We start from the raw sequence: 19332 nt of genomic DNA, 5'->3' as shown, positions 1-19332 counted from the left end.
GAACTATTGCCAGGAGGGCAGGAGAGAGTGGGAAATGGGTTTGTCAGTGATGCCAACATGATGACCCCGGGCCCAGAACCGCGGGAGTGATTTTTAACAAGCCCAGTTCCCAGAACAGAACCTGCAGAGAAAAAGAAAAGCAAGCAAGTGAGGGAAAGACTCTGCTGGAAAAAAACACACAGAGATTAAAATAATATTTGGCACTTACGTCGCACTTTTAAAATTCTTCAAACGCTTTATAAACACTGGCTAATTAATTAAGCCTCCTAAATCTGGCTGCAGTTGGTGGAGAGAGCTTGAGAAGAGCTAAAAAAAAAAGTGGGGGGGACAGCCCTCCACAATGCTAGATTTGATTGTCGCCTCCCTGGGTGTGACTGCAGGCCTCCGGGTGCAGCACAAGAAGAACCCTGCCCCAGCCATGCTCCTGGCTCCGCACCCCGTGTCCTGCTCATGGTCCCTCGCCAGCTGCTGACTCACAGCCCCGTGCAGTGGTATTGATGAGGATAATAATAACCACCACTGATTACGTGCATCTATGGTCCAGGCCCAGTCCCAGGCTCCAGTCTCCGTGTCAGACCTGCCTCTAGCAGCTCTTTTAACAGATGAGGAAAGAGGCTCAGAGAGAGGATTTGCCCAGGAGCAAGTGAAATCCCTCCTTCCTTCATTTTTGTGTTCATTCAGAGTGTGTTTATCAAGGGCCCAGCATGTGCCAGGCAGTGTCCTAGGCAGGGGGTCAGAAACACTTCCTTGTGGATCCTGTCTCCTGCTTGGGAAGAAATGTCAATCCAGAGAAAGTCAAGTATAATGTACCTTTGATAATGATGGGAACAAAAGCTAAAGTTTAATCAGCACGTGTGCTGTAGGCACTTATATCCAACCATTTCCTCATGACTGTCCCGGGGGGATGGGTGTCAGGAGTGGGTGATGGAGACCCACAAGGGCAGGTGCTGAGCTGGCTGGGTGGGGACTGTACTTTCACCCAGGCCTGCAGGCCCCAGCACCTGTACATACTCCAAGCTGCATTTCTAGCGTTGTCTCTGGTGTGGAATGTGGGCTCATTGGGAACGTTCCTAGATGGATGCTGTTGGCAGCTGCTAATGAGGCCTGAAATGTCTCAGGGTGCCCGCGTGTCTCCACGGGCCTCCTCCCTGTGTCTCCCACACACCTGGCCACCCACTTCACCCCAAGCCCCTGCCTTCTGCGGATTCTGGTTTCTTCCCTGCACAGTGAGGGTTGGGCCGCCCTCAGGCTGCCACTCCTTCTCTGATCACCAGCCAGAACTGGACATGGAAGTTAGAGCTGGGATCATGGGCAGGGGGACGAGAGGCCTGTCTTGAAGTCCAGGCTTGCCCGCAGTGAAGGCAGACAGGAGTCTGTGGCTGGACAGATTCACAAGGTCACTCTCCTGCTCAGCCAGAGGCGAGGTCCTGCTCAGGGCATCAGCTGCAGCCCAGTCTGATGTACAAAGCAAGGTGGCCTAGGTCAGGACAGGACAGGGTCACATCAGGTCAGTGGAGCAACCAGGCAGAGGCCACTTGGCCCATCTGCACCTCTGCCAGGTTGCCATCACTTTGTGTCTCTGTCTTATTCTCTCTTTTTTCTCCCTGCATCTCTGTCTCTCACTCTGTCTCCGTCTGCCCCTCCCTCTGTCTATCTCTGTGTGTATGTGTGTTTCTCCAGGGTCTTCATGATCTGTCCTTTCTCCCTACCCCCACCATGCTTAGAATCAGGGCCCCAGCTGCACCTTACTCTGAGCAGCCACAGCACCTCCTATAGCATCTTCACCCAGCCTGTCCATCTTCCTTCTGTGTCCCCCTCCCCCGACCTCCTCTACTGGGGCTCCCCGATCATGTACCCCAGTCCTCTTCAGTCTGAGGCTCAGGCCCCTCCTCACTGCTAACCTCCTGGACTCCTTCCACCTGTCCATCTCGGGAGCCCTTGAGGCCTGACCTGGATCCAGCCCCTGTGTGTCCCAGTGTCCAGCCTGGGCCGGGCCCTCAGGAACATCAGTGAGGGCTGGTGGGAGTGAAGTTCATTTATTCACTGTGCCCAGCTTGGCGCTCACTGGCTCCTGTGTGTCATCTCACTGTCTTTTCAGAACACACAGAAGGCTGTGGGTGTTCTACCCTTCTTGTGGATAAGGTAACTGAGACTGAAGCAGTGGATAAGGTCATGGGTGAATAAAAAGTGAGCCAGGTCTCAAACCAGTTCAGTTGGCTCCAGACACTAGACCCTTCTTTTTTACCCTGTTCTGGCGTAGGTATATTGTTTGTTCCTACCAGAGATCCATGGAGACAGGGCCATAGTAACTGACAGATGAGACCAAGGCCCAGAGGGCAGTAACTCACTCCACGCAGTGCCTGGCAGCATCCAGCACACTCGCCGGCCTCCCTGTAGGATCTTCATGGTTGCCTGAGTGATGGCCAGGGTCACTCAGCAGGACTGAGCCAGGACTCACACCCAAGTCCTTGTACCCAAGTACTTCACTAGTCCATGGCCTGCAGGGGACCCAACTGCCGAGTGTAGTCTCTCTGTCCAGGGCCTGCTTGCTGAGCCAGACCTGAAACAGATAGAGCCGCTCACACACATCATGCTGCCACCCACTTCTGAGCCTTTGCCCAGGCTGTCCCTTCTCTCAGGAACACTCTGCCCCTTTCTTTATTCCTGGTAAATTCAGACTTGAATTCAGAGCCCAGTTCAGACGTGACTTCCATAGATGGCTCAGGTACTCAAACTTACTATCGGCCACATTTTTAGCCTCTGTGTGCTTCAGTTTCCTCCTTTGCAGTAGGGTCTCATGTTACAAGTTCATTGTGAGGGTCACGTGTGATACATACGCAGTGGGCTGAGTTCAAGGCCAGCTCATGGTGTGCTCAGTCACTGAAAGCTGTCCTTGATAAACACTTGAGAAAACCTACAGGATCACATGAGGGTGAATAAATAACTGCTTTGTGTCTTCCTCCAGGAGCGGCAGGTGACGGGGAGCTGCAGGTGATTCAGCCTGAGAGGTCTGTGTCAGTTGCAGCAGGAGAGACGGCCACTCTGCACTGCACCGTGACCTCCCTGAGCCCCGTGGGGCCCTTCAAGTGGTTCAGGGGAACTGGGCCAGGCCGGGAGTTGATCTACAGTCAAAAAGAAGCCCCCTTCCCCAGAGTTACAAATGTTTCAGATGCCACAAAGAGAAACAACATGGACTTTTCCATCCGCATCAGTAACATCACCCCAGCAGACACTGGTGTCTACTACTGTGTGAAGTTCCGGAAAGGAGAACATGGTGATGTGGAGGTTAAGTCTGGACCAGGCACTCATCTCACTGTGAGTGGTGAGTATGGGCTGTGTCTCCTTTGTCCCCTGGTCTGTGATAACATGTCAACAGGAATGCCCTTAACTCTGTGAACCAAAAAAAAAAAAAAAAGCAGTCAGATGCAGCAATGTGTGCTTATATCATGATCTAGACATGATATGATTTCACTCCCTTCTACAGATAGAGAAGTTGAGGCCTGTGGGGGTCATGCTACTTGCTCAAGGAGCCACAGCTGGTAAAGGTGGGAAAATTCTAGAACCCCAGTCTGCCTGACTCCTCATCTGTTGTCTTTTCCATCCCATCCAGCTCTTTGGTTCCAGGGATGAGGGAACTGAAAGTCTGAGTGACTTTCCCTATCACAGGGCAGATCCTACCACCTGCCTCTAGAGAGTACTGCCTTCAGTGTGGCTGAGTATTCCATTTATTCAGCACTTACTGAGCACCTACTGTGTGCCAGGCCCTGCTCTGGATGCTGTGGAGCAGCAGTGAGCAAAGCAGACACAAGCTCTTCTCCCATGAAGCTTATGTCCTTCTCCCTCCCAAAGAGGAGAAATCCATCCAGGGCAGGGAGGGGAGATGTGTTATATCTTCTTCAAAAACTATACACCGAGAAGAAATTTTTAGGGCAGAGGCTCAGTGTTTACTAATGGCCCTGCTTGGAGGAGATGCCCGGAGGTTGGGTGTTTCCTGGGGAATATGTTGAGAAAACCCTTCACTGAAGACTCCCAGCAGAGCTGGGTCATCTCAGAAGATGTTCCCCATGTGGGTGACTTAGGGGCAGTCCCACTGAGGTAGCAAAGGTGCTTATTTAGGGTTTTCTGCCAGAGGCCCAGGATCCTCTTTCTAACTCCTGAATCCTGGACTGTCAGCACAGGAAGGACCTTTAGACACCATCCTCCAAACCCCCCAGTACACATGGGGGCCTGAGGCCAAGAGGTGACAGGGACCCAGACCCCAGTCACATGGTCAGTGAGGGGATCCTTCCAGAACCCCATCTGATTCTTGGCCAGTCCCCTTCCTCCACCAACAATGAGACTGGTTTCATGGAAGAGCCTGCTACAAGGAGGGAACAAAATAAAAACCCCTTAATTTGAACCATTGATCAGGCAACCTTTTCATAGGGTTCCCAAAGGTTCATAATGCCCCTTACATGCAGGCCCTGAGACCCAAGGTGATTTGGAACCTCTTCCTACTTTTGTTTTAACCATAAATCCCTCATTCCAAATCATCACCTGGAGTTGCCCAGTATTTCAACAGCTGCAAAACACTTGGCATATGGAGACAGCATCTACCAGTCTTTTGTTAACAAATAAACAAGTTGTTCCCAAACTTAGGTCATTAAAACAGAACTATAGTGGATAACCTTGTCTATACATCACTCTACTCAGGTGGGAGATGCCCACTGTAAGTGGCTTTGCTAGTTCAGACAGTATGTGGATTTAAATTTGGGTGGAAATTGCCCCAAATTTCTCTCTTAAGATGTGGTAACAATTGAATCTCTGTACAACCCCTGGTCATAGGAGAGGAAGGTGACTTTTTCCTGATTTTACAAATATTACTTAATTTCCCAGACAGTGGGCTCCTAGCTCACCAATCACAGCTAGTAAGTGGCACGCCGCCCCCCTGCCCCCCACTCAGATCTGCTGCCTCCCAGGAGGCTGCTCTGCCTTTTCCCCAGGCCACCTGCCCAGAGGATTCCCTGGATGAGAACGAGGGAGGGGAGGGGAGCAGCCTGTTAGGGTGTTCCCGAGCTCCGTGCACAGTGGTGGAGCCCTCTGCCTGGGCCCCCACCCCAGCTCTGCCCCGTCCTGGCTCTGTGACCTCTGATGAGTTCCTGCCCACCTTGGAGCTCAGTGTCCTTGTCCCCTGGTGACAGCCCCAGCCTCACAGGGCAGCTGCAGGGACTGAATGAGGACACACATCAAGAACTTAGAGCAGAGCCGAGCACGCGGGACAGGTTCCACCAATGTGAGCTCTGATGTCCCAGAGCCAAAGGACCTTGAAAGAGTCACTTTCCCTCCAGGACTAAGTGTAATGGGTTGGGGTGGAACTAGGTGACTTTCAACCTCAACTGCTCATTGGAATCACCTGGGAGATGGTGACAAGATCCAAGGACCCTGTCTCCACCCTAGAAATTCTAGTTTAAGTGCGCAGATGTGACCTGGGCAGCTGAGTATCTTAACTCCTGCAGAGGATGCTGGTGCCTAGCCAGGGCAAAGGAGCCCAGAGCTACGTGTTCTCTGAGGTCACAGAGGGAGAGCTGTGGTTTTTTCCTGAAAAAGGTAGGTTCCACTTGGTGCCCGGGTTGTAAGAACAGATCTTTTGGGTGTTAGTACTTCAGAATAGCCTGTGATGGTGACAGCTCTTAGGAGGCCCAAGAAAGTCAGCCTGAGTGGGTTGACAGGGACACCCCTCACTTCCAACAGGACTCACCTAGGCTGAGAGGGGCTTCCTGCCCACTCAGACCACCTTTTCAGACCTGAGGTTCATCACTAGGGAAACCTTCCCATCTTTAAACATGTGTGTGTGTAAACAGGTGCTGGAATCCCCAACAACACTCCATGCTCAGCTCAGAGCCCTCCTGCCTCGACAACCACAGTGACACTGACGAACTCTGCCCTCCCTCCTTTCAAAATGCTTCCAGCTCTGAGAAGAGCTGATCTTTAGGAAAACACCTGTGATCCCTTGTGTGTTTTGAAAGCCAGTTTCCCCAACTTTTTTCCTGAGGGGGTGTTTTTGAAAAGAGGGAGAGGATCGTAACTTGGTGGTTTTCTATTCCTTTATTCATGTGAGTCTTTCATGGCAATTGCAGGGAACAAGGTTTGAGACTTTTCTTGTTTTTTCCACAATACTTTATTTTGCCTTCTTACTGCCTAGAGAATAAATACCTAGGAATGACCTAGGTATGTCCTGGTATGACCTGGTCAGACCTAGAAATGATCAGATATGATGACAATCATGGTTATTATTATTTAAGCACCTACTATATGCCAGGCTCTCACCCTCACTCATCTTACCAGGTGGTGCTTTATCCACTTTGTCTAGCGTCACTGAGGCTTAAGAGTAAAGATCAGAGACGCTAAAATCAATCAGTCCCATGTGCAGTGAGATGAACTCTGGTACTTACTCTCTGGGTGTTCTTGGTCTCATACCATAATGCATCTTCCTGGGCCTCATCCTCTAAATGGGGCCACACTCAGCCCTCGTCTCAGAGTTGGTGGAGGGACTAAAGAGCTGAGGCTCCTAGAGGGATCAGCCCAGTGTCAGGCTCCCAAGAAACTCTTGATAAGTGGTAACTAATCACAGCATCTGCTCCCCTTACATTCAGGATGCTGACATTTTTATGACTTGACTTACTCAAGTAACACCCCTTTACCATGTCCTCAATGAGTTTTAGGAAGCAAGTTAAATATTTACAAGCGTAGATATTTATATAGTTGCTATCTGCCAACTTTTACAGGAGGTGTTAGGTAGTAATGGACAATTTGGAGATGCCCCATAGGACCTTTCTAAAGGGAGAAACTGCCCTCACTTTTGACTTGCTGATTTGTATATATTTTCAGAATACAAAAAGTGCTTCTGCTGCTTCACAAGCCCATGTCTGTGTGTCTTCTGATTTAATAACAATTAAGAAATTAGCCACCATTGGTTTCTCAGCACTCGGTGATCCTTGTTTCAACCCAAAACTGATCTAGGAGAAGAACCCAGATTCAGAAAAGTATCTGTTTGCTCCCTTTCTTTCAAATTTAAGGATTGGTACACATTAGTCTTACTGGAATATTTGTGGAAAGAGTGAAAACTGTGGAGTAAATTCATAAGTACCTGAAGGGGCAGCTCTGGATATAAGTATAGTCTGGGTTAAAGAGAAATCTGTGTTTATTTAGTTTGGTGAAGCATATTGTGTTTTACTCATGGCAAAAAATGCTGCCACTGACTGTTTAACTCTCACTGGAGCCCCGGGAGGAATAATGCCTGCTGTCCCACTTCATAGATGAGGAGCTAGGAAGTACCACGGTCACACCTCTCGTTGGATGGTCAGCCTGGTTAAGCTTCCGCATGCTCCCACTGTGCCCTTGCTTCCCTTGCATTCACTTCTATAAATGCTTTCTCTGAACTTAAGTTTTCCAGGAGAGCCCAGCTAGGAATAGCAAATAGGAAGAATGTCTGAGACCAATCAGTACTTTTTGTTCCTGTGCCCAGACTGGTGGGAAGTCACCTTGCAGAGGAAAGAATGTGGACTTTGCACTCAGACCTGGAATTCCATACCCCTGACTCAGTCACCCCAGGGAACCCGTGTGTCTCCTTTCAGATGAGGATGATGACAGTGCCCTCCCAGAACTATTTGAAGAATTAAAATAATAGTATATGTGATAGTTCCTAACTATGTTACATATTTTTCATTAGTGATGATAATCACAATGGTTTTCAGTGTTTATAAATGTTCCTTTCGTAGCCAAGCCCTCTCCGCCCATGGTATCCGGCCCTACAGTGAGGGCTACACCTGAGCAGACAGTGAGCTTCACCTGCACATCCCACGGCTTCTCCCCCAGAAACATCTCCCTGAAATGGTTCAAAAATGGCAATGCGCTCTCAGCCTCCCAGACCAGCGTGGACCCACAGAAAGACAACGCTTCCTACAGCATCAACAGCACAACTAAAGTGCTGCTGGCCCCAGGGGACGTTCGCTCCCAGGTCATCTGCGAGGTGGCACACGTCACCCTGCAGGGGGGCCCTCCTCTCCGTGGGACTGCCAACTTGTCCGAGGCCATCCGAGGTAGATGCCCCTCACATCATCCCAAGCCCATACCTGCCCCCAAGGCCCCAACCTGCTCCTTCCCCCTGATTTTTGTTCTAGGCCTTGAATTGCCTGGAATCTACTTCCCGACAATCCTGCCCAGTCATCAGGCTTCTAGATGAGCTGGTCACTTATTACTGTTTTCATGGCAGCTGCCAGGTAGATGCCTGTCATGTGCCAAGCACTGTGCTAATAGTTTACCAATAGCTTCTTCAACTACTGGGCACCTACTGTAAGTCAGGCCCCTATGTGTTTAGTGATTTCATTTATTTTGCTGCAGTTATTATATTTCAACTGCATGCTAGGGCTGTGCTTATAGACTGCACACATGGTTAGCCTGATAGGAGCTCAGCCTTTGAGCACCTGCTGTGTGCCCTGCACTGTGCTTAGTGTTTTCATTCATATCCAGAGACAGCCTCAGATCTTGAGCACCTACTGCATGCCTGGCTCTGGGTGACTCCCTGGCTGTGCTGAGCTGTTATCCATCTCCTCCCCTATGACCTGTGTGTTCCATAAGGTCAGAACTTCTTCCTGTGCTGTTTCAGTTCCACCCACCCTGGAGATTACCGGATACCCCCCAGCGGGGAACCAGGTGAACGTCACCTGTCAGGTGAACAAGTTCTACCCCCAGCGCCTACAGCTGACCTGGTTGGAGAACGGAAACGTGTCCCGAACAGAACCGGCCTCGACCCTCGTAGAGAACAAGGATGGGACCTTTAACCATACAAGCTGGTTCCTGGTAAACTCCTCTGCCCACAGGGAGGCTGTGGTGCTCACCTGCCAGGTGGAGCATGACGGGCAGCCGGCGGTCTCCAAAAACCATACCCTGGAGGTCTCTGCTCCCCAGAAGGACCAGGACACAGGTCAAACCCCTGGTGAGGTCACCACTGCAACTGACCCAGCTGTTTATCTTTTTTTTTTTTTACTATTGAAGGTAGTAATTCATACTTTTTAAAGAACAATCTAGAAGCCAATAGATATAAAATAGAACTTTAAAGTGAGTTCCCACCTCCAAGAGTGACCACTGGCAAGAGTGTGGCATATTCCTTATAGATCTTTGGACATAAATATCCTAGAAAGGAAGAAAGCAGGGAAGGAGAGGGACTGTCTTGCTCGTGGTGTACTCTCTCGCTTTCTTCTACTAACAGTTTCTGTGTTCACCATTCCCTGCCTACCCACCTCCTCCACCTTGCTCTTTGTGACCTGAGCCTACTCTCCCTGGCTGCCACACTGGAATGGGGTCGGGGGCTTCAGGCCATCTATGACTTATCTCAAGTATGATCAGTGCTGCACTAACTGCCCTTGTACATATTCTGTTATATGCGCAGCTATTTCTATGGGACGATTCCCAGGGAATGTTGCTAGGCCCAAGTGCATGCCCATTTAACATGATGGTGATGTTGCCAGCCTCCTGGGAGAATGACAGGTGTCAGGGTGTCATTGTCTCAGCCCCTGTCCAACCAGTTGTCGGCATGTCTCCCTTTCTTCAGAATGACAGTACCTGGTTGGCATTTTGGTGCCACTGTGGAATGTTCTGTCACCTGTACACGTGTACATAGCAAACCCTTTGAATGGATTAGAATAGAGGCCATTTCATTCCTTCGTGCATCCTGAAAGGGACAGCTCTAAAGATGCCTTGGGGTCTGTCAAGTTGCCCTTTGATGCCACCATGAGCCCTGCCCTGGGAGACAGGATGTGTGGATCCACTGGCTGTCCGTCTCACTGGGGAGCTTGAACAAGTCGGTGCCTGTCTCTGGGCGGCTCCACTTGCCCCAGGCAGTGGTGAAGGAGGTGACCCTGATGACCTCTCAGCTTTGATTCTCAGCTGCTGGGACCATGGCTGTCCCAGCATTGTGGCTTCAGGGCCGGGTAGGTAGTTGACACCCAAGAAACATTTCTAGAAAGGATGAAAGAGTGAGTGGTTGGTTGGTTAGTGAGGTGTTCCTCAGAGCTATCCAGTGAAGTAGAGATCACTATTGGCCTCAATAACATAAGAGGAAGCCAGTGGGTGAGGGGGTTTAAATGACCTGCTCAAGGTCGCACAACAAGGGCATTGATTTGAACCTACATTTCTGTGGCTCCGAGCCCTGCTCCTGACTGCACACTGTGTCCTCCTGTGGGATCCCCTCCTGTGGCTGGTGCCAGCCCCTGCACTGTCTCCATGGCAAGTGTCCTGGGCTCAGCCCCCCGGGGCCCAGGACCCAGGCCCCAGGCCCCAGGCATGGACCAGGGCACTGCCTCGGGGTCTGCATGTCCAATGGCAGGTCACTCTCCTCACAGCCTTTCCCCCTGTGGTGTGTGATGCCCCAGCTGCAATTAGGAGATCCAGGCAGACCTGTGTCCCCAGGTGGCCGCTCCGTGGCTCACTCAGGTGAGGAGGAACATATGTCTATTCCTCAGGAGGGCAGTTCTACCCGCAACCTGCAGCCGGGGTTCCTCCACGGCTGACAGCAATGTTTCCCTCCTGGCACCTCGCCACAGTTTTTGCGCTGCCTGTGGGTGACCCACAAGGGGAAGTGTGTGCAGATCCATGAACATGCCCACGGGGCCTAAACATCTGAGCCAGATGTTCTCAGTTAATGACGCCTGCCTCATGGTGAAAAGGGGCAGTGTCTTTTCCTTTTCTTTGTTGTAAGTTTTCGTACATGAAGCCTCTATTGTGTGTGGTCCTAGGCCCGAATGGCAACAGCTGGAACAGCATCTTCATCGTGGTGGGCGTGGTGTGTGCCTTGCTGGTGGCCCTGCTGATCGTAGCCCTCTACCTCCTCCGAATCAGACAGAAGAAAGGTGGGTGGGTTCCCTGGTTCCTCCCTGAGAGTTTACCCCTGGGCTGTCCTTCCCAGACGGGGAGAGGTCTCTGCTTTGTGCTATACGTAGTTTAAGTCATAACGATGTCCAATTACTCCCAGTAACAAGAAGTCCAGGGGTACCGTTGCCTTGGCTGTGCAGCCCCTTTACCAGGCTGAAATCTGGGTGGGCCCCCTACCCTGCAGCATCACTGCTCCAGGCCTCGCAGTCTCACAGAACCACTGCTGATGTGGGAATCGGGGAGATGCCGGGGTGGCAAAAGGGTCTCAAGGAGGAAACAGTACTTCGCAGGAGCCCCTGGCAGACTTCTGCTTTCCCCTTACCTGTCCAGATTACATGCCCAGCCCCTTGGCAGGAGGCTGGAACAGAGTGGGGAGAATACCACCACCTACCTCCCAGGCTGTTGGGAGAATTAAATGAGTAACTGTGGGTACAGCGTTAGCAAGATGCCCGGCACAACAGCAAGTTCTCAACGTTAGCTCCTATAATCAGTATTGTACATGAGACCGAGAACATGAACCACCTCCCTGGAAAGCTCCCCTCATAGTGGCAAGGTGTGTGGCCTTTGACTGCAGCAGGAGGGTGTAAGTTCAAATCCAGGACATTGTGCCCTGTTTGCACGCTCATTCATGCAAGTGTGTGTGTGTGTGTAGTTGTTTCTGTTGCCAGGCCTCTTGACTTTGGAGTCAGACGAATCAGGGTTCCAGATCCTTGTTTTATGCTCTAAACAATCAGTTTGGCCTCCATAAGCCTCAGTTTCCTCACCTGTAAAATGGACGTGGCAGTGCCTGCCTCGGAGGATAGTTATGAAACAAATAAGCTCATGTGCAACAACAGCGCTGACACATTGTCAGACCTAAAAAAATGCATGTCCTCTTTCCCACTCTTGAAGACTATTTTAAGCCAGTGTTGCTGAAACCTTTTTGGCTACAAGTGATAGAAATACATTTCATGTCTCAACCCAATGCACACACACCCCATCTATAAAACTGGAACTCTGATATTTTCCTTTTTGTCATATTTCGTACTATATTCTCTTAAAAATGCTGTTTGTGACCCAGCACCACGTGCTGCAGCCGGCAGAGTGCCAAATGCCATCCTGAGCTGCATTTCTGCACCCAGACCTCCAGGCAGAGCTTGACAGACTTTCTGTGCCTCAGCCACACACCCCTCCTGTACCCCCTCTCCTCTGGTTCCCCAAGTTTCCCTCCCCGCTGGACAGCCTGGAGGACTCAGCCCTGAGACACTGCCTGAACCTCACACTCCCATCTGGGAGGGTTGGCATCTCTAGAATCTAGAAGAGGTTCTTCAGGTGATCTGCAGGGTGGTTTTCCTAACATTCCTGGAGCCACCACACAGGCAGGACTCCTCCTTGGATGAGGAAACAGGGTCTCTTGCCCATCTTGGGAGACAAGCCAGCCCTTGGATGGAGCACTCATAGTGTCTGCTCATAAAACCCCAGCCTCCTTTGGAGCTTTATCCCTGGGGACCATGGTAGGCTCTAGCACATAGGAGCTCATTTCCGTAGGCTCGGGCATCAGCCATCCAGTGTTCTGGAGAAGAAATGGGGGTTGGAGAGCTGCAGACGCTGGTGAAGGCCACCCAGCCCTGAATGGTGGGTCTGCTTGTGTGCAGAGTCCAGGTCTCAAACGTAGACTTTAGTGACAGTGACAGCTGGCCCTCAGTCAGCTCTTTTGATGTGTCAGGCATTGGAGTCACCACAGACCTCTAACTCCACTTTATAGACGAGGAAACTGGGGCACAGCAAAGTTATAGAACTTGATCAGGTCTCACAGCTGGTGAGTGCTTGTGCCAGGATTCACATGACACTCCAGGGACCATGTTTGAGACCACGTTGCCCTTTACCGCTGCCCTAATGAGACACCCCGTCTCCCTTGTCAATCCCCAGAGGTGTCTGCCATCCTCTACCTCATACTCACAGTGAAATATCCTAATTTCAGCTCTATCGCTTACCCGTTGTGTGACCTTAGGGAGTCATCCAGTGTCCTTAGTGTGAAATGGAGATGATCAGTGTCTCATCATTGGACTCCCTGAGATGACTCGTGTCCCAGCACTTGGCAGCCCATCAACCTCCATTCAAATGTTAGATGCTGAGCTGCTGCATCTAATGGGTACCACTCACCCAAAAATCCAATACCTGCCCAGACACCAAGCGTTCATCTGGCAGTGAGAATTCTTGCAGTGTGGCAGCCTCCAGCCTGCTAATAAGTGATACAGAGCACACTTGCCTGTGCATGTTGCTTTTTAATTACAATTTTACAGCAAAATCAGAGTCAAATGGTGGTGAACCCCAGTGGCTTCTCTGTGGGGTGCCCCACATCACAGGCTCAAAACTTCTGAGCCAGACAGACCCTTTCTTTCCTCCCATGGTCCTTTTTGCAAAGGTGGTGAGTGAAAATGAATGTCCAGCCCACCGGTGTGACTTAGAGCACTGAGATCTAACCTCAGAGAGGGAAAATGACCCACCCAGGGTCAAGCAGCATGTGAGTGTGTGACAGAAGTGGAATTTGCTTCCCTGGTGGCTCAGACGGTAAAAGCGTCTGCTTACAATGCGGGAGACCAGGATTCAATCCCTGGGTAGGGAAGATCCCCTGGAGAAGGAAATGGCAACCCACTCCAGGACTCTTGCCTGGAAAATCCCATGGACGGAGGAGCCTTGGTGGACCGCAGTCCATGGGGTCGCAAAGAGTCGGACACGACTGAGCGACTTCACTTTCACTTCCCCCAATTAGCAGTTCTGCCAGAACCTGTTCTCCAGCAGTGAAGGGTCCTGATGGGCACCCAGGCTTGCTGTGGGGTTTCAGGTAATGGGTGTGATGGATGGAAGTGAGGCTCAGCCAGAGGTAGGGCAGCTGGTCCTCAAAGGCTGAAGGTTGCTTTGGTATCTGACCTCTGGCAATTCCCAGAAATGGGAAAGCTGGCAGGCCCAGCTCTTCCTGCTGGAAGATAATGGACCACCCACCCCACTGGGGTGGGCATGGGGTTTCCTGTGGTTTGGAGGATATGATTTCAACAATTCCTCCCAACATTCTGGGGGCAAGCCTCTGCACCCTCCAAAAAGGAATTAGAAAAGTGTGTTTCTAAGTTGAATAACTGGCTTTTTTTTTTTCTTTTCTCTTTCAGCCAAGGGCTCCACTTCTTCTACAAGGTAAGTACGTCACTGGGCTGGAGTGCTTTTGCAGTTATTTGGTTGTTTGCCCCCAAAACTGCCAAGCAGAATCCGCACCCACTGACCCTCACTCCTGTGCCAGTCAGCCTTCCTGTTGCTTTCCTTTGTAAGCTCCTCTCACCAGGTCTGTCTTTAACTACTGTCTCAAGTGAGGGCATTTCAGCACACAGAGGCACTGATTTCCTGCCTGCTGCCCAGAAACAGTGAGACCCTTATCAAGTCCTGTTTGGACTGTGGCAGAAACTCCTGCACATGCCATCCCCAAATCTAATTGTATACTGTGCTCTTTCCTTCGTTCATTAAGTTTTTATGGAGGGCTTTGACACAGGTAGCCTGGGCAATGCCAGGGTAGGTGGGTATGACAGATGCATCTGTGCCTCCTGAAACCTGTACCTTGGTCAGAGGCTAAACCGATGACATTATATCATGGAAGGTACATTAGTTGGTTGATTTAACATTTGCAGTGAGTTTTGCTGGGTCCCTACTGTATGCCAGCTCTGTTCTGAATGAACAAGACTCAGTCTGGACCTTCATGAAGCTCAGACGCCTGTGAGAGAAGCAGGCAGTAACTGTGGAGGTGAAACAGTCTGTAATGTCATGTCAGGTGGTGACAAATTAAACACAGCAAGGGGATGGAGAAGGGGGCAAGGGCAGGGTCTCCTCTGAAGAGGGAATATGAGCAAGGACCTGAAGCTGGGAAGCCGTGAGGGGGCATAGGCTGGGCGAGAGAGCAGGCAAGGTGAAGGCTCAAGGTGGGCAGTGCTGGGAGGATGGGGGAGGCCAGTAGTTGGGGCAGAAGAAGCTAGGGGACAGGAAGGGATGAGGTCAGAACATGCAGCCCACGTGTCTTAGCTGCAGCCCACGCGTCTTAGCTGCAGCCCACGCAGCAGGTGGGTGACTAACCCAGATTCTGCTGCTTTGGGGAGGCCCCCCTCCACCAACATTCACCCCAGCAGAGTAAAGACCACACCCCATCACCTGTGACGTGAATGTGCCTGTGTGGAAACATGAACATCGACTCTGAGTACAATAAATACAAACTGTAAACCACTTCATGTTCATTCAGAACAGGTTTTGCCATCAAATGGCTTTTGCAGATCTTTTGATTCTTTTAGCACTTTGTGGATTTCAGAATTGCAAAACAGAACTGAGGATCTGGAGTGGAAGCCAGTGTCTAGGGGCTATGGCTGTTAGGACTCCGGATTTGACTCCCAGTTGGATGAGGGGGCATAAGAGGGAGCTGATCTGACTTTGTTTTAAAGGTACCACTCTGACCACCATGTGAGAGCCAAGCTGTAGGAGGGAGGGTGGAGGCAGAGAGGCCAGTGAGGAGGCTGCCGCAGTGGTCCAAGCAGATGGCTGTGGCCTGGATGGGCTTAGAAATGGTCAGATTCTGGATATATTTTGGAATTAGAGCCAAGAGGACTTGCTGACAGGTTGTAGGGTCAGGGACAACCACACAGTTGGGGGGAAGGGAGTGCTGTCATGTGTTTGGGGGGGTCACAGGTGACGGGTATGGTGGGGGGCAATACCAGGCCTGTGGTTGCACACAGCAGGAGCACCTAACCCATCTGAGGGGCCCTGGGAAGTCCTGGGCCCTCCTGCCACACCAGGAGTCTGTGGTACCCTTGGGAGAAAGCCTTGCTTTCTGCTCTGACCTCCACAGGTGGCTTCCTGCTCTGAGCCCTGGCCAGCCTCCCAGCCTCCTGGTCCCTGAACAAACATAGCCACCATTCCAGCAAAACCGGGCTCCTCACACCCCCGGGGAAATGTGTTTCCTGTGTTGCCATGCCTTCACCTGCCACACTTCCCACACCAAGTGCACTCTTTCCCAAGAGCAAGGGAAAGAGTGGCCTTTGCCTGGAAGCCCTCAGTGACTCCCTGTGGCCCTCTGGACAGTCCAGATGCTCTCCTGAGGCCCTCAAGCCTCTTGCAGTGCAGCCCTGCTGAGCCGGATAGTTTCACTTCCTTCCATTCCCAGGGCTCAAATTCCATGGCTCAGCTTCCACCTCCTCCCTCACGCTGCATTCTCGTTCTCCTCACCCTTATGCTCCCCACCCCTGCTCCTGAATCACCCAGGGTCTGCACAACTTCAGGGCCCGGCAGTCACAGCAGGTTCTGAACAGCACCCCTTGGAGTGGGGCTAGCGTGGGTAACCCTCCTTTTTACTTGGTTACCTCTTGCTCTTCCTTCTGGGCTCAGCGAGGGCATTACCTCCTCCAGGGACAGAGGCTCCTCCTGGGAGCTCTCCTGGTGCCCCTGGATTGACAGCCCGGTGTATTCAAGCTGTCTCTGCACTTGTCCCTGTAGTGTGACCTACCCCTCTTCAAGGCAGGGTGGGTTACCTCCCTCATGTTCCTAGCTGATTGCTGCTGAACTTGGCACTGTGCCTGGAATGGAATAGGTGCTCAGTAAAGGTTTGTTGAATAAATAAACGCTACCCCAAACCACTCCAGTAATCCCTGGTCTCTGACCTCATGAATCCCTAAAACTATCCCTGTCAGTGGCTTCACAGCCCCAAATATGGAAGGAGCTCTCTTTTTTGTTTCATTCTTACTGTTGTCACTATTTTTATATGTCTTATCTCCCCAATTATATAATACATTTCTGGAAGAAAAGGGCTGTGTCAATAATAATAATGACAACAGCATCAGCAGCTAACGTTTATTGAGCATTCACTGTGTTCTAAGCACAGATCTATGATTTTACCTATATTAGCCCATTGGTGATTTGATTATCACAAAAATCCTGTGGTTTACTATTATCCCAATTTAATTCAACAGAGGTTCTCAAACTTGAGTGTGTAGCAGAATCCCTGGGAGGGCTTATTAAAACGCAGATTACTGGCCCCTTCCCTTGAGTTTCGGATGCAGAATTTATGTTTATAACAAGTTCTCAGGTGGTGCTGACACTGCTGTTTCTAAGCCAGACTTTGAGAACCCCTGCTTTAGAAGCTTACTATTGTCCCTATATGTTGTTGAGGAAACTGAGGCTCATAGAAGTTTTGTGACCTTCCCAAGGACCCACAGCTAGCAAGTGTGGAACCATGAGTCAACCCGGGTTTCTCCGATGCTGAAGCTGAGGCTCTTCATCACTGATCTAGTGCTTCTTTCTGCCTGTTTTTCCTTCCCCAGAGAAGCCAACCGTTTTCTGCCTGTTTTTTTATTTTCTTTTAGTTTTTGAGCATGAGCCTACCCAGGGAGCCGTGAGATCACTTGCTCCCTTTGATCTCTCTAAACCAAAGCGCTAGCTAGTGAGCGGTACTGGTGCTTTTCCACGCAGCTGCCAGCTTCAGCTCGGCTGGCTGGGATCAGACACTTTCCAGAGAATGTTGGCGTGGGTAATAACCCAGCTTCCCGGGAGGGGGAGGGGCAGTGGCAAGAGTTGGGGGTGCCTCTGCTTTGAACTCAAAGGGCCCATCAGGTTGCAGGGCCAGTGGGAGGACTGGCTATTTCTAACTCCCTGGGTTAGGAATGTACAGGAGAACATTATAATCTTCCCCAGCTCAGATGAGAGGAAGATGTGGCTCTGCTCCCTTAATTGGGCACTGGGGTTCTTTCGGTTGGCCATTTGTTCACTTGTCAGACATTCACTGCGTTTATTCTTAGAATAGTTAAGGCTTCCCTGATTCTTTCATTTATTCATCTGGATTGAGCGCCGGGCCTTAAGCTGGGGGGATTGCAAAAAGGAACAAAAAAGACACTAGCCCTGGTCTGTGGCACTTTTGATCAGATGGGAGAGATGTTCAGTCATTCATTCAAAAAACATCTCTAGTGTGCTGATGATGCACCAGCCCATTACTAGGTGTCGAGGCTCCGGTGGTAAACAACATGGACCTAGTCCCTGCTCGAATGGAGCTCATGGTCCATAGGGAGGCAAGTTACCATACTAGCTGGGAGGTTAATACGTGGTGTGCTACAGGTGCTGACTAACACACAGGCTCAAAGTAGAGGCGGGAGGAGGGGTGCAGTGGGTGGTCAGGGAAGGCCATCTAAGGCGGGGACATTTAGATGACAGCTGAGGCTCTAGCCTTGGGAACATTAGGGGCAAGAGTGGACCAGGCAGAGGGAATGGCCAGTGCCAAGACCCCAAGGCAGGAGCAGCTGGACGTGTTCATGGACCGAGGAGGAGGCAGAATGGGGGAGAGGCAGCGGGGAGGGCAAACACTATGGAGTGAGCAAGGGCAGAGACAGAGGACTAGAGCACATCACGTGGGCTGGGCAGTCAGGACACAGAGATGGATTATGCTGTGTTGTGGGAAGGAGTTGAGGGTTTTGAGCAGAAAAGTGACCTGACATCACACATGCATTTTACATGTGGAGACTGGAGTGTGGGGGGTGGGGGGACAGAAATAGAGCAGAGACACCAGGGAGGAAGCTCCTCAGAAATTTGAAACCTGGATGGTGGCAATGATGGTGTTGGATATGTATTTTTGGAGGCAAAGTCGACAAGCCTTGTGGTGGATTAGACACGGGTTGTAAAGGAGGAGGAAGGAGAATCGGGGGGCGGTTCCCATTTCTTTAGCTGAACACAAGGTTGAGTAGTAGCAATGCCATTCACTGAGATGGGAGAGACCCGAGGAGAGATAGACATGACAAAATGGATAACTGCTTCCGATCTATAATTATCTCTCTGAGAGAGGAGCCCAGTGTTCTGAGAATGGATTTGGGGATAGTGAAGGTTTCCCTGAGAAATGACCATTTAAAACCACTCTGGGGGAAGAGAAGGAGTGGATCAGAGGAAGTGGCAAGGTGGACTGAGTATGCCAAGGCATTGGGGCAGACTGATTGGCATTCATTCCAAGTCACTTTTGAGCACCTGTACCCATGTGGTGAGGAAGCATGGCAGACAGACAGACATACAAACCCAATGGGAAAATATGCAAGGAGTTTGAAACTGTCATGGAGGGACAGCCCAGCCAGCTTAGCACTGTCAGAAGCCATCCCAAATAGGTGACAACATAGTTGTCTTGAAGGATGAACAAAGGTTAACCAAGAGGAAAAGTAGTTCAGGAGGTCCTTCAAGGCTGTTGACATGTAAAGTGCATCACAGTGAGTTGCCCTTGAGAAATATTGGGTGGGTGTGATAAGTGGGTGAATGAGGATGAGGGAGTAAATGAGTCTGGGTTGGTGGATGAGGGGCAGGTGGGGTGGTCAGCCAGGGCCAGACTCCATGGGACATACAAGCAGGTTGAGGTGTTGGACTTGAACCAGAGTCAGTGAGGAACCAGACAGG

General features: G+C 50.8%; 1 protein-coding gene across 8 annotated transcripts in view; it reads left to right on the top strand.

Moving 5' to 3' along the window:
• The window catches only part of SIRPA (signal regulatory protein alpha), a 41937-nt gene that overhangs the window by 16368 nt on the left and 6237 nt on the right, over nucleotides 1–19332 (top strand). For 6 of the 8 annotated variants that reach the window (XM_043479710.1, XM_043479712.1, XM_043479707.1 and 3 more), the window contains exons 3-7: nucleotides 2966–3322; nucleotides 7758–8078; nucleotides 8645–8974; nucleotides 10773–10886; nucleotides 14052–14076. In XM_043479710.1, coding sequence (XP_043335645.1) covers nucleotides 2966–3322; nucleotides 7758–8078; nucleotides 8645–8974; nucleotides 10773–10886; nucleotides 14052–14076 — 1147 coding nt within the window. The remainder of the gene's footprint in view (nucleotides 1–2965; nucleotides 3323–7757; nucleotides 8079–8644; nucleotides 8975–10772; nucleotides 10887–14051; nucleotides 14077–19332) is intronic. The other 2 variants (XM_043479714.1, XM_043479713.1) reach the window with 1 other exon arrangement.

The sequence above is a fragment of the Cervus canadensis genome, chromosome 10 (genome assembly GCF_019320065.1).
Source record: "Cervus canadensis isolate Bull #8, Minnesota chromosome 10, ASM1932006v1, whole genome shotgun sequence".
In the NCBI taxonomy this organism is placed as follows: domain Eukaryota; kingdom Metazoa; phylum Chordata; class Mammalia; order Artiodactyla; family Cervidae; genus Cervus; species Cervus canadensis.
Note: the sequence above shows the minus strand (reverse complement) of the source record. Positions and strands in the feature narration are given on the sequence as shown.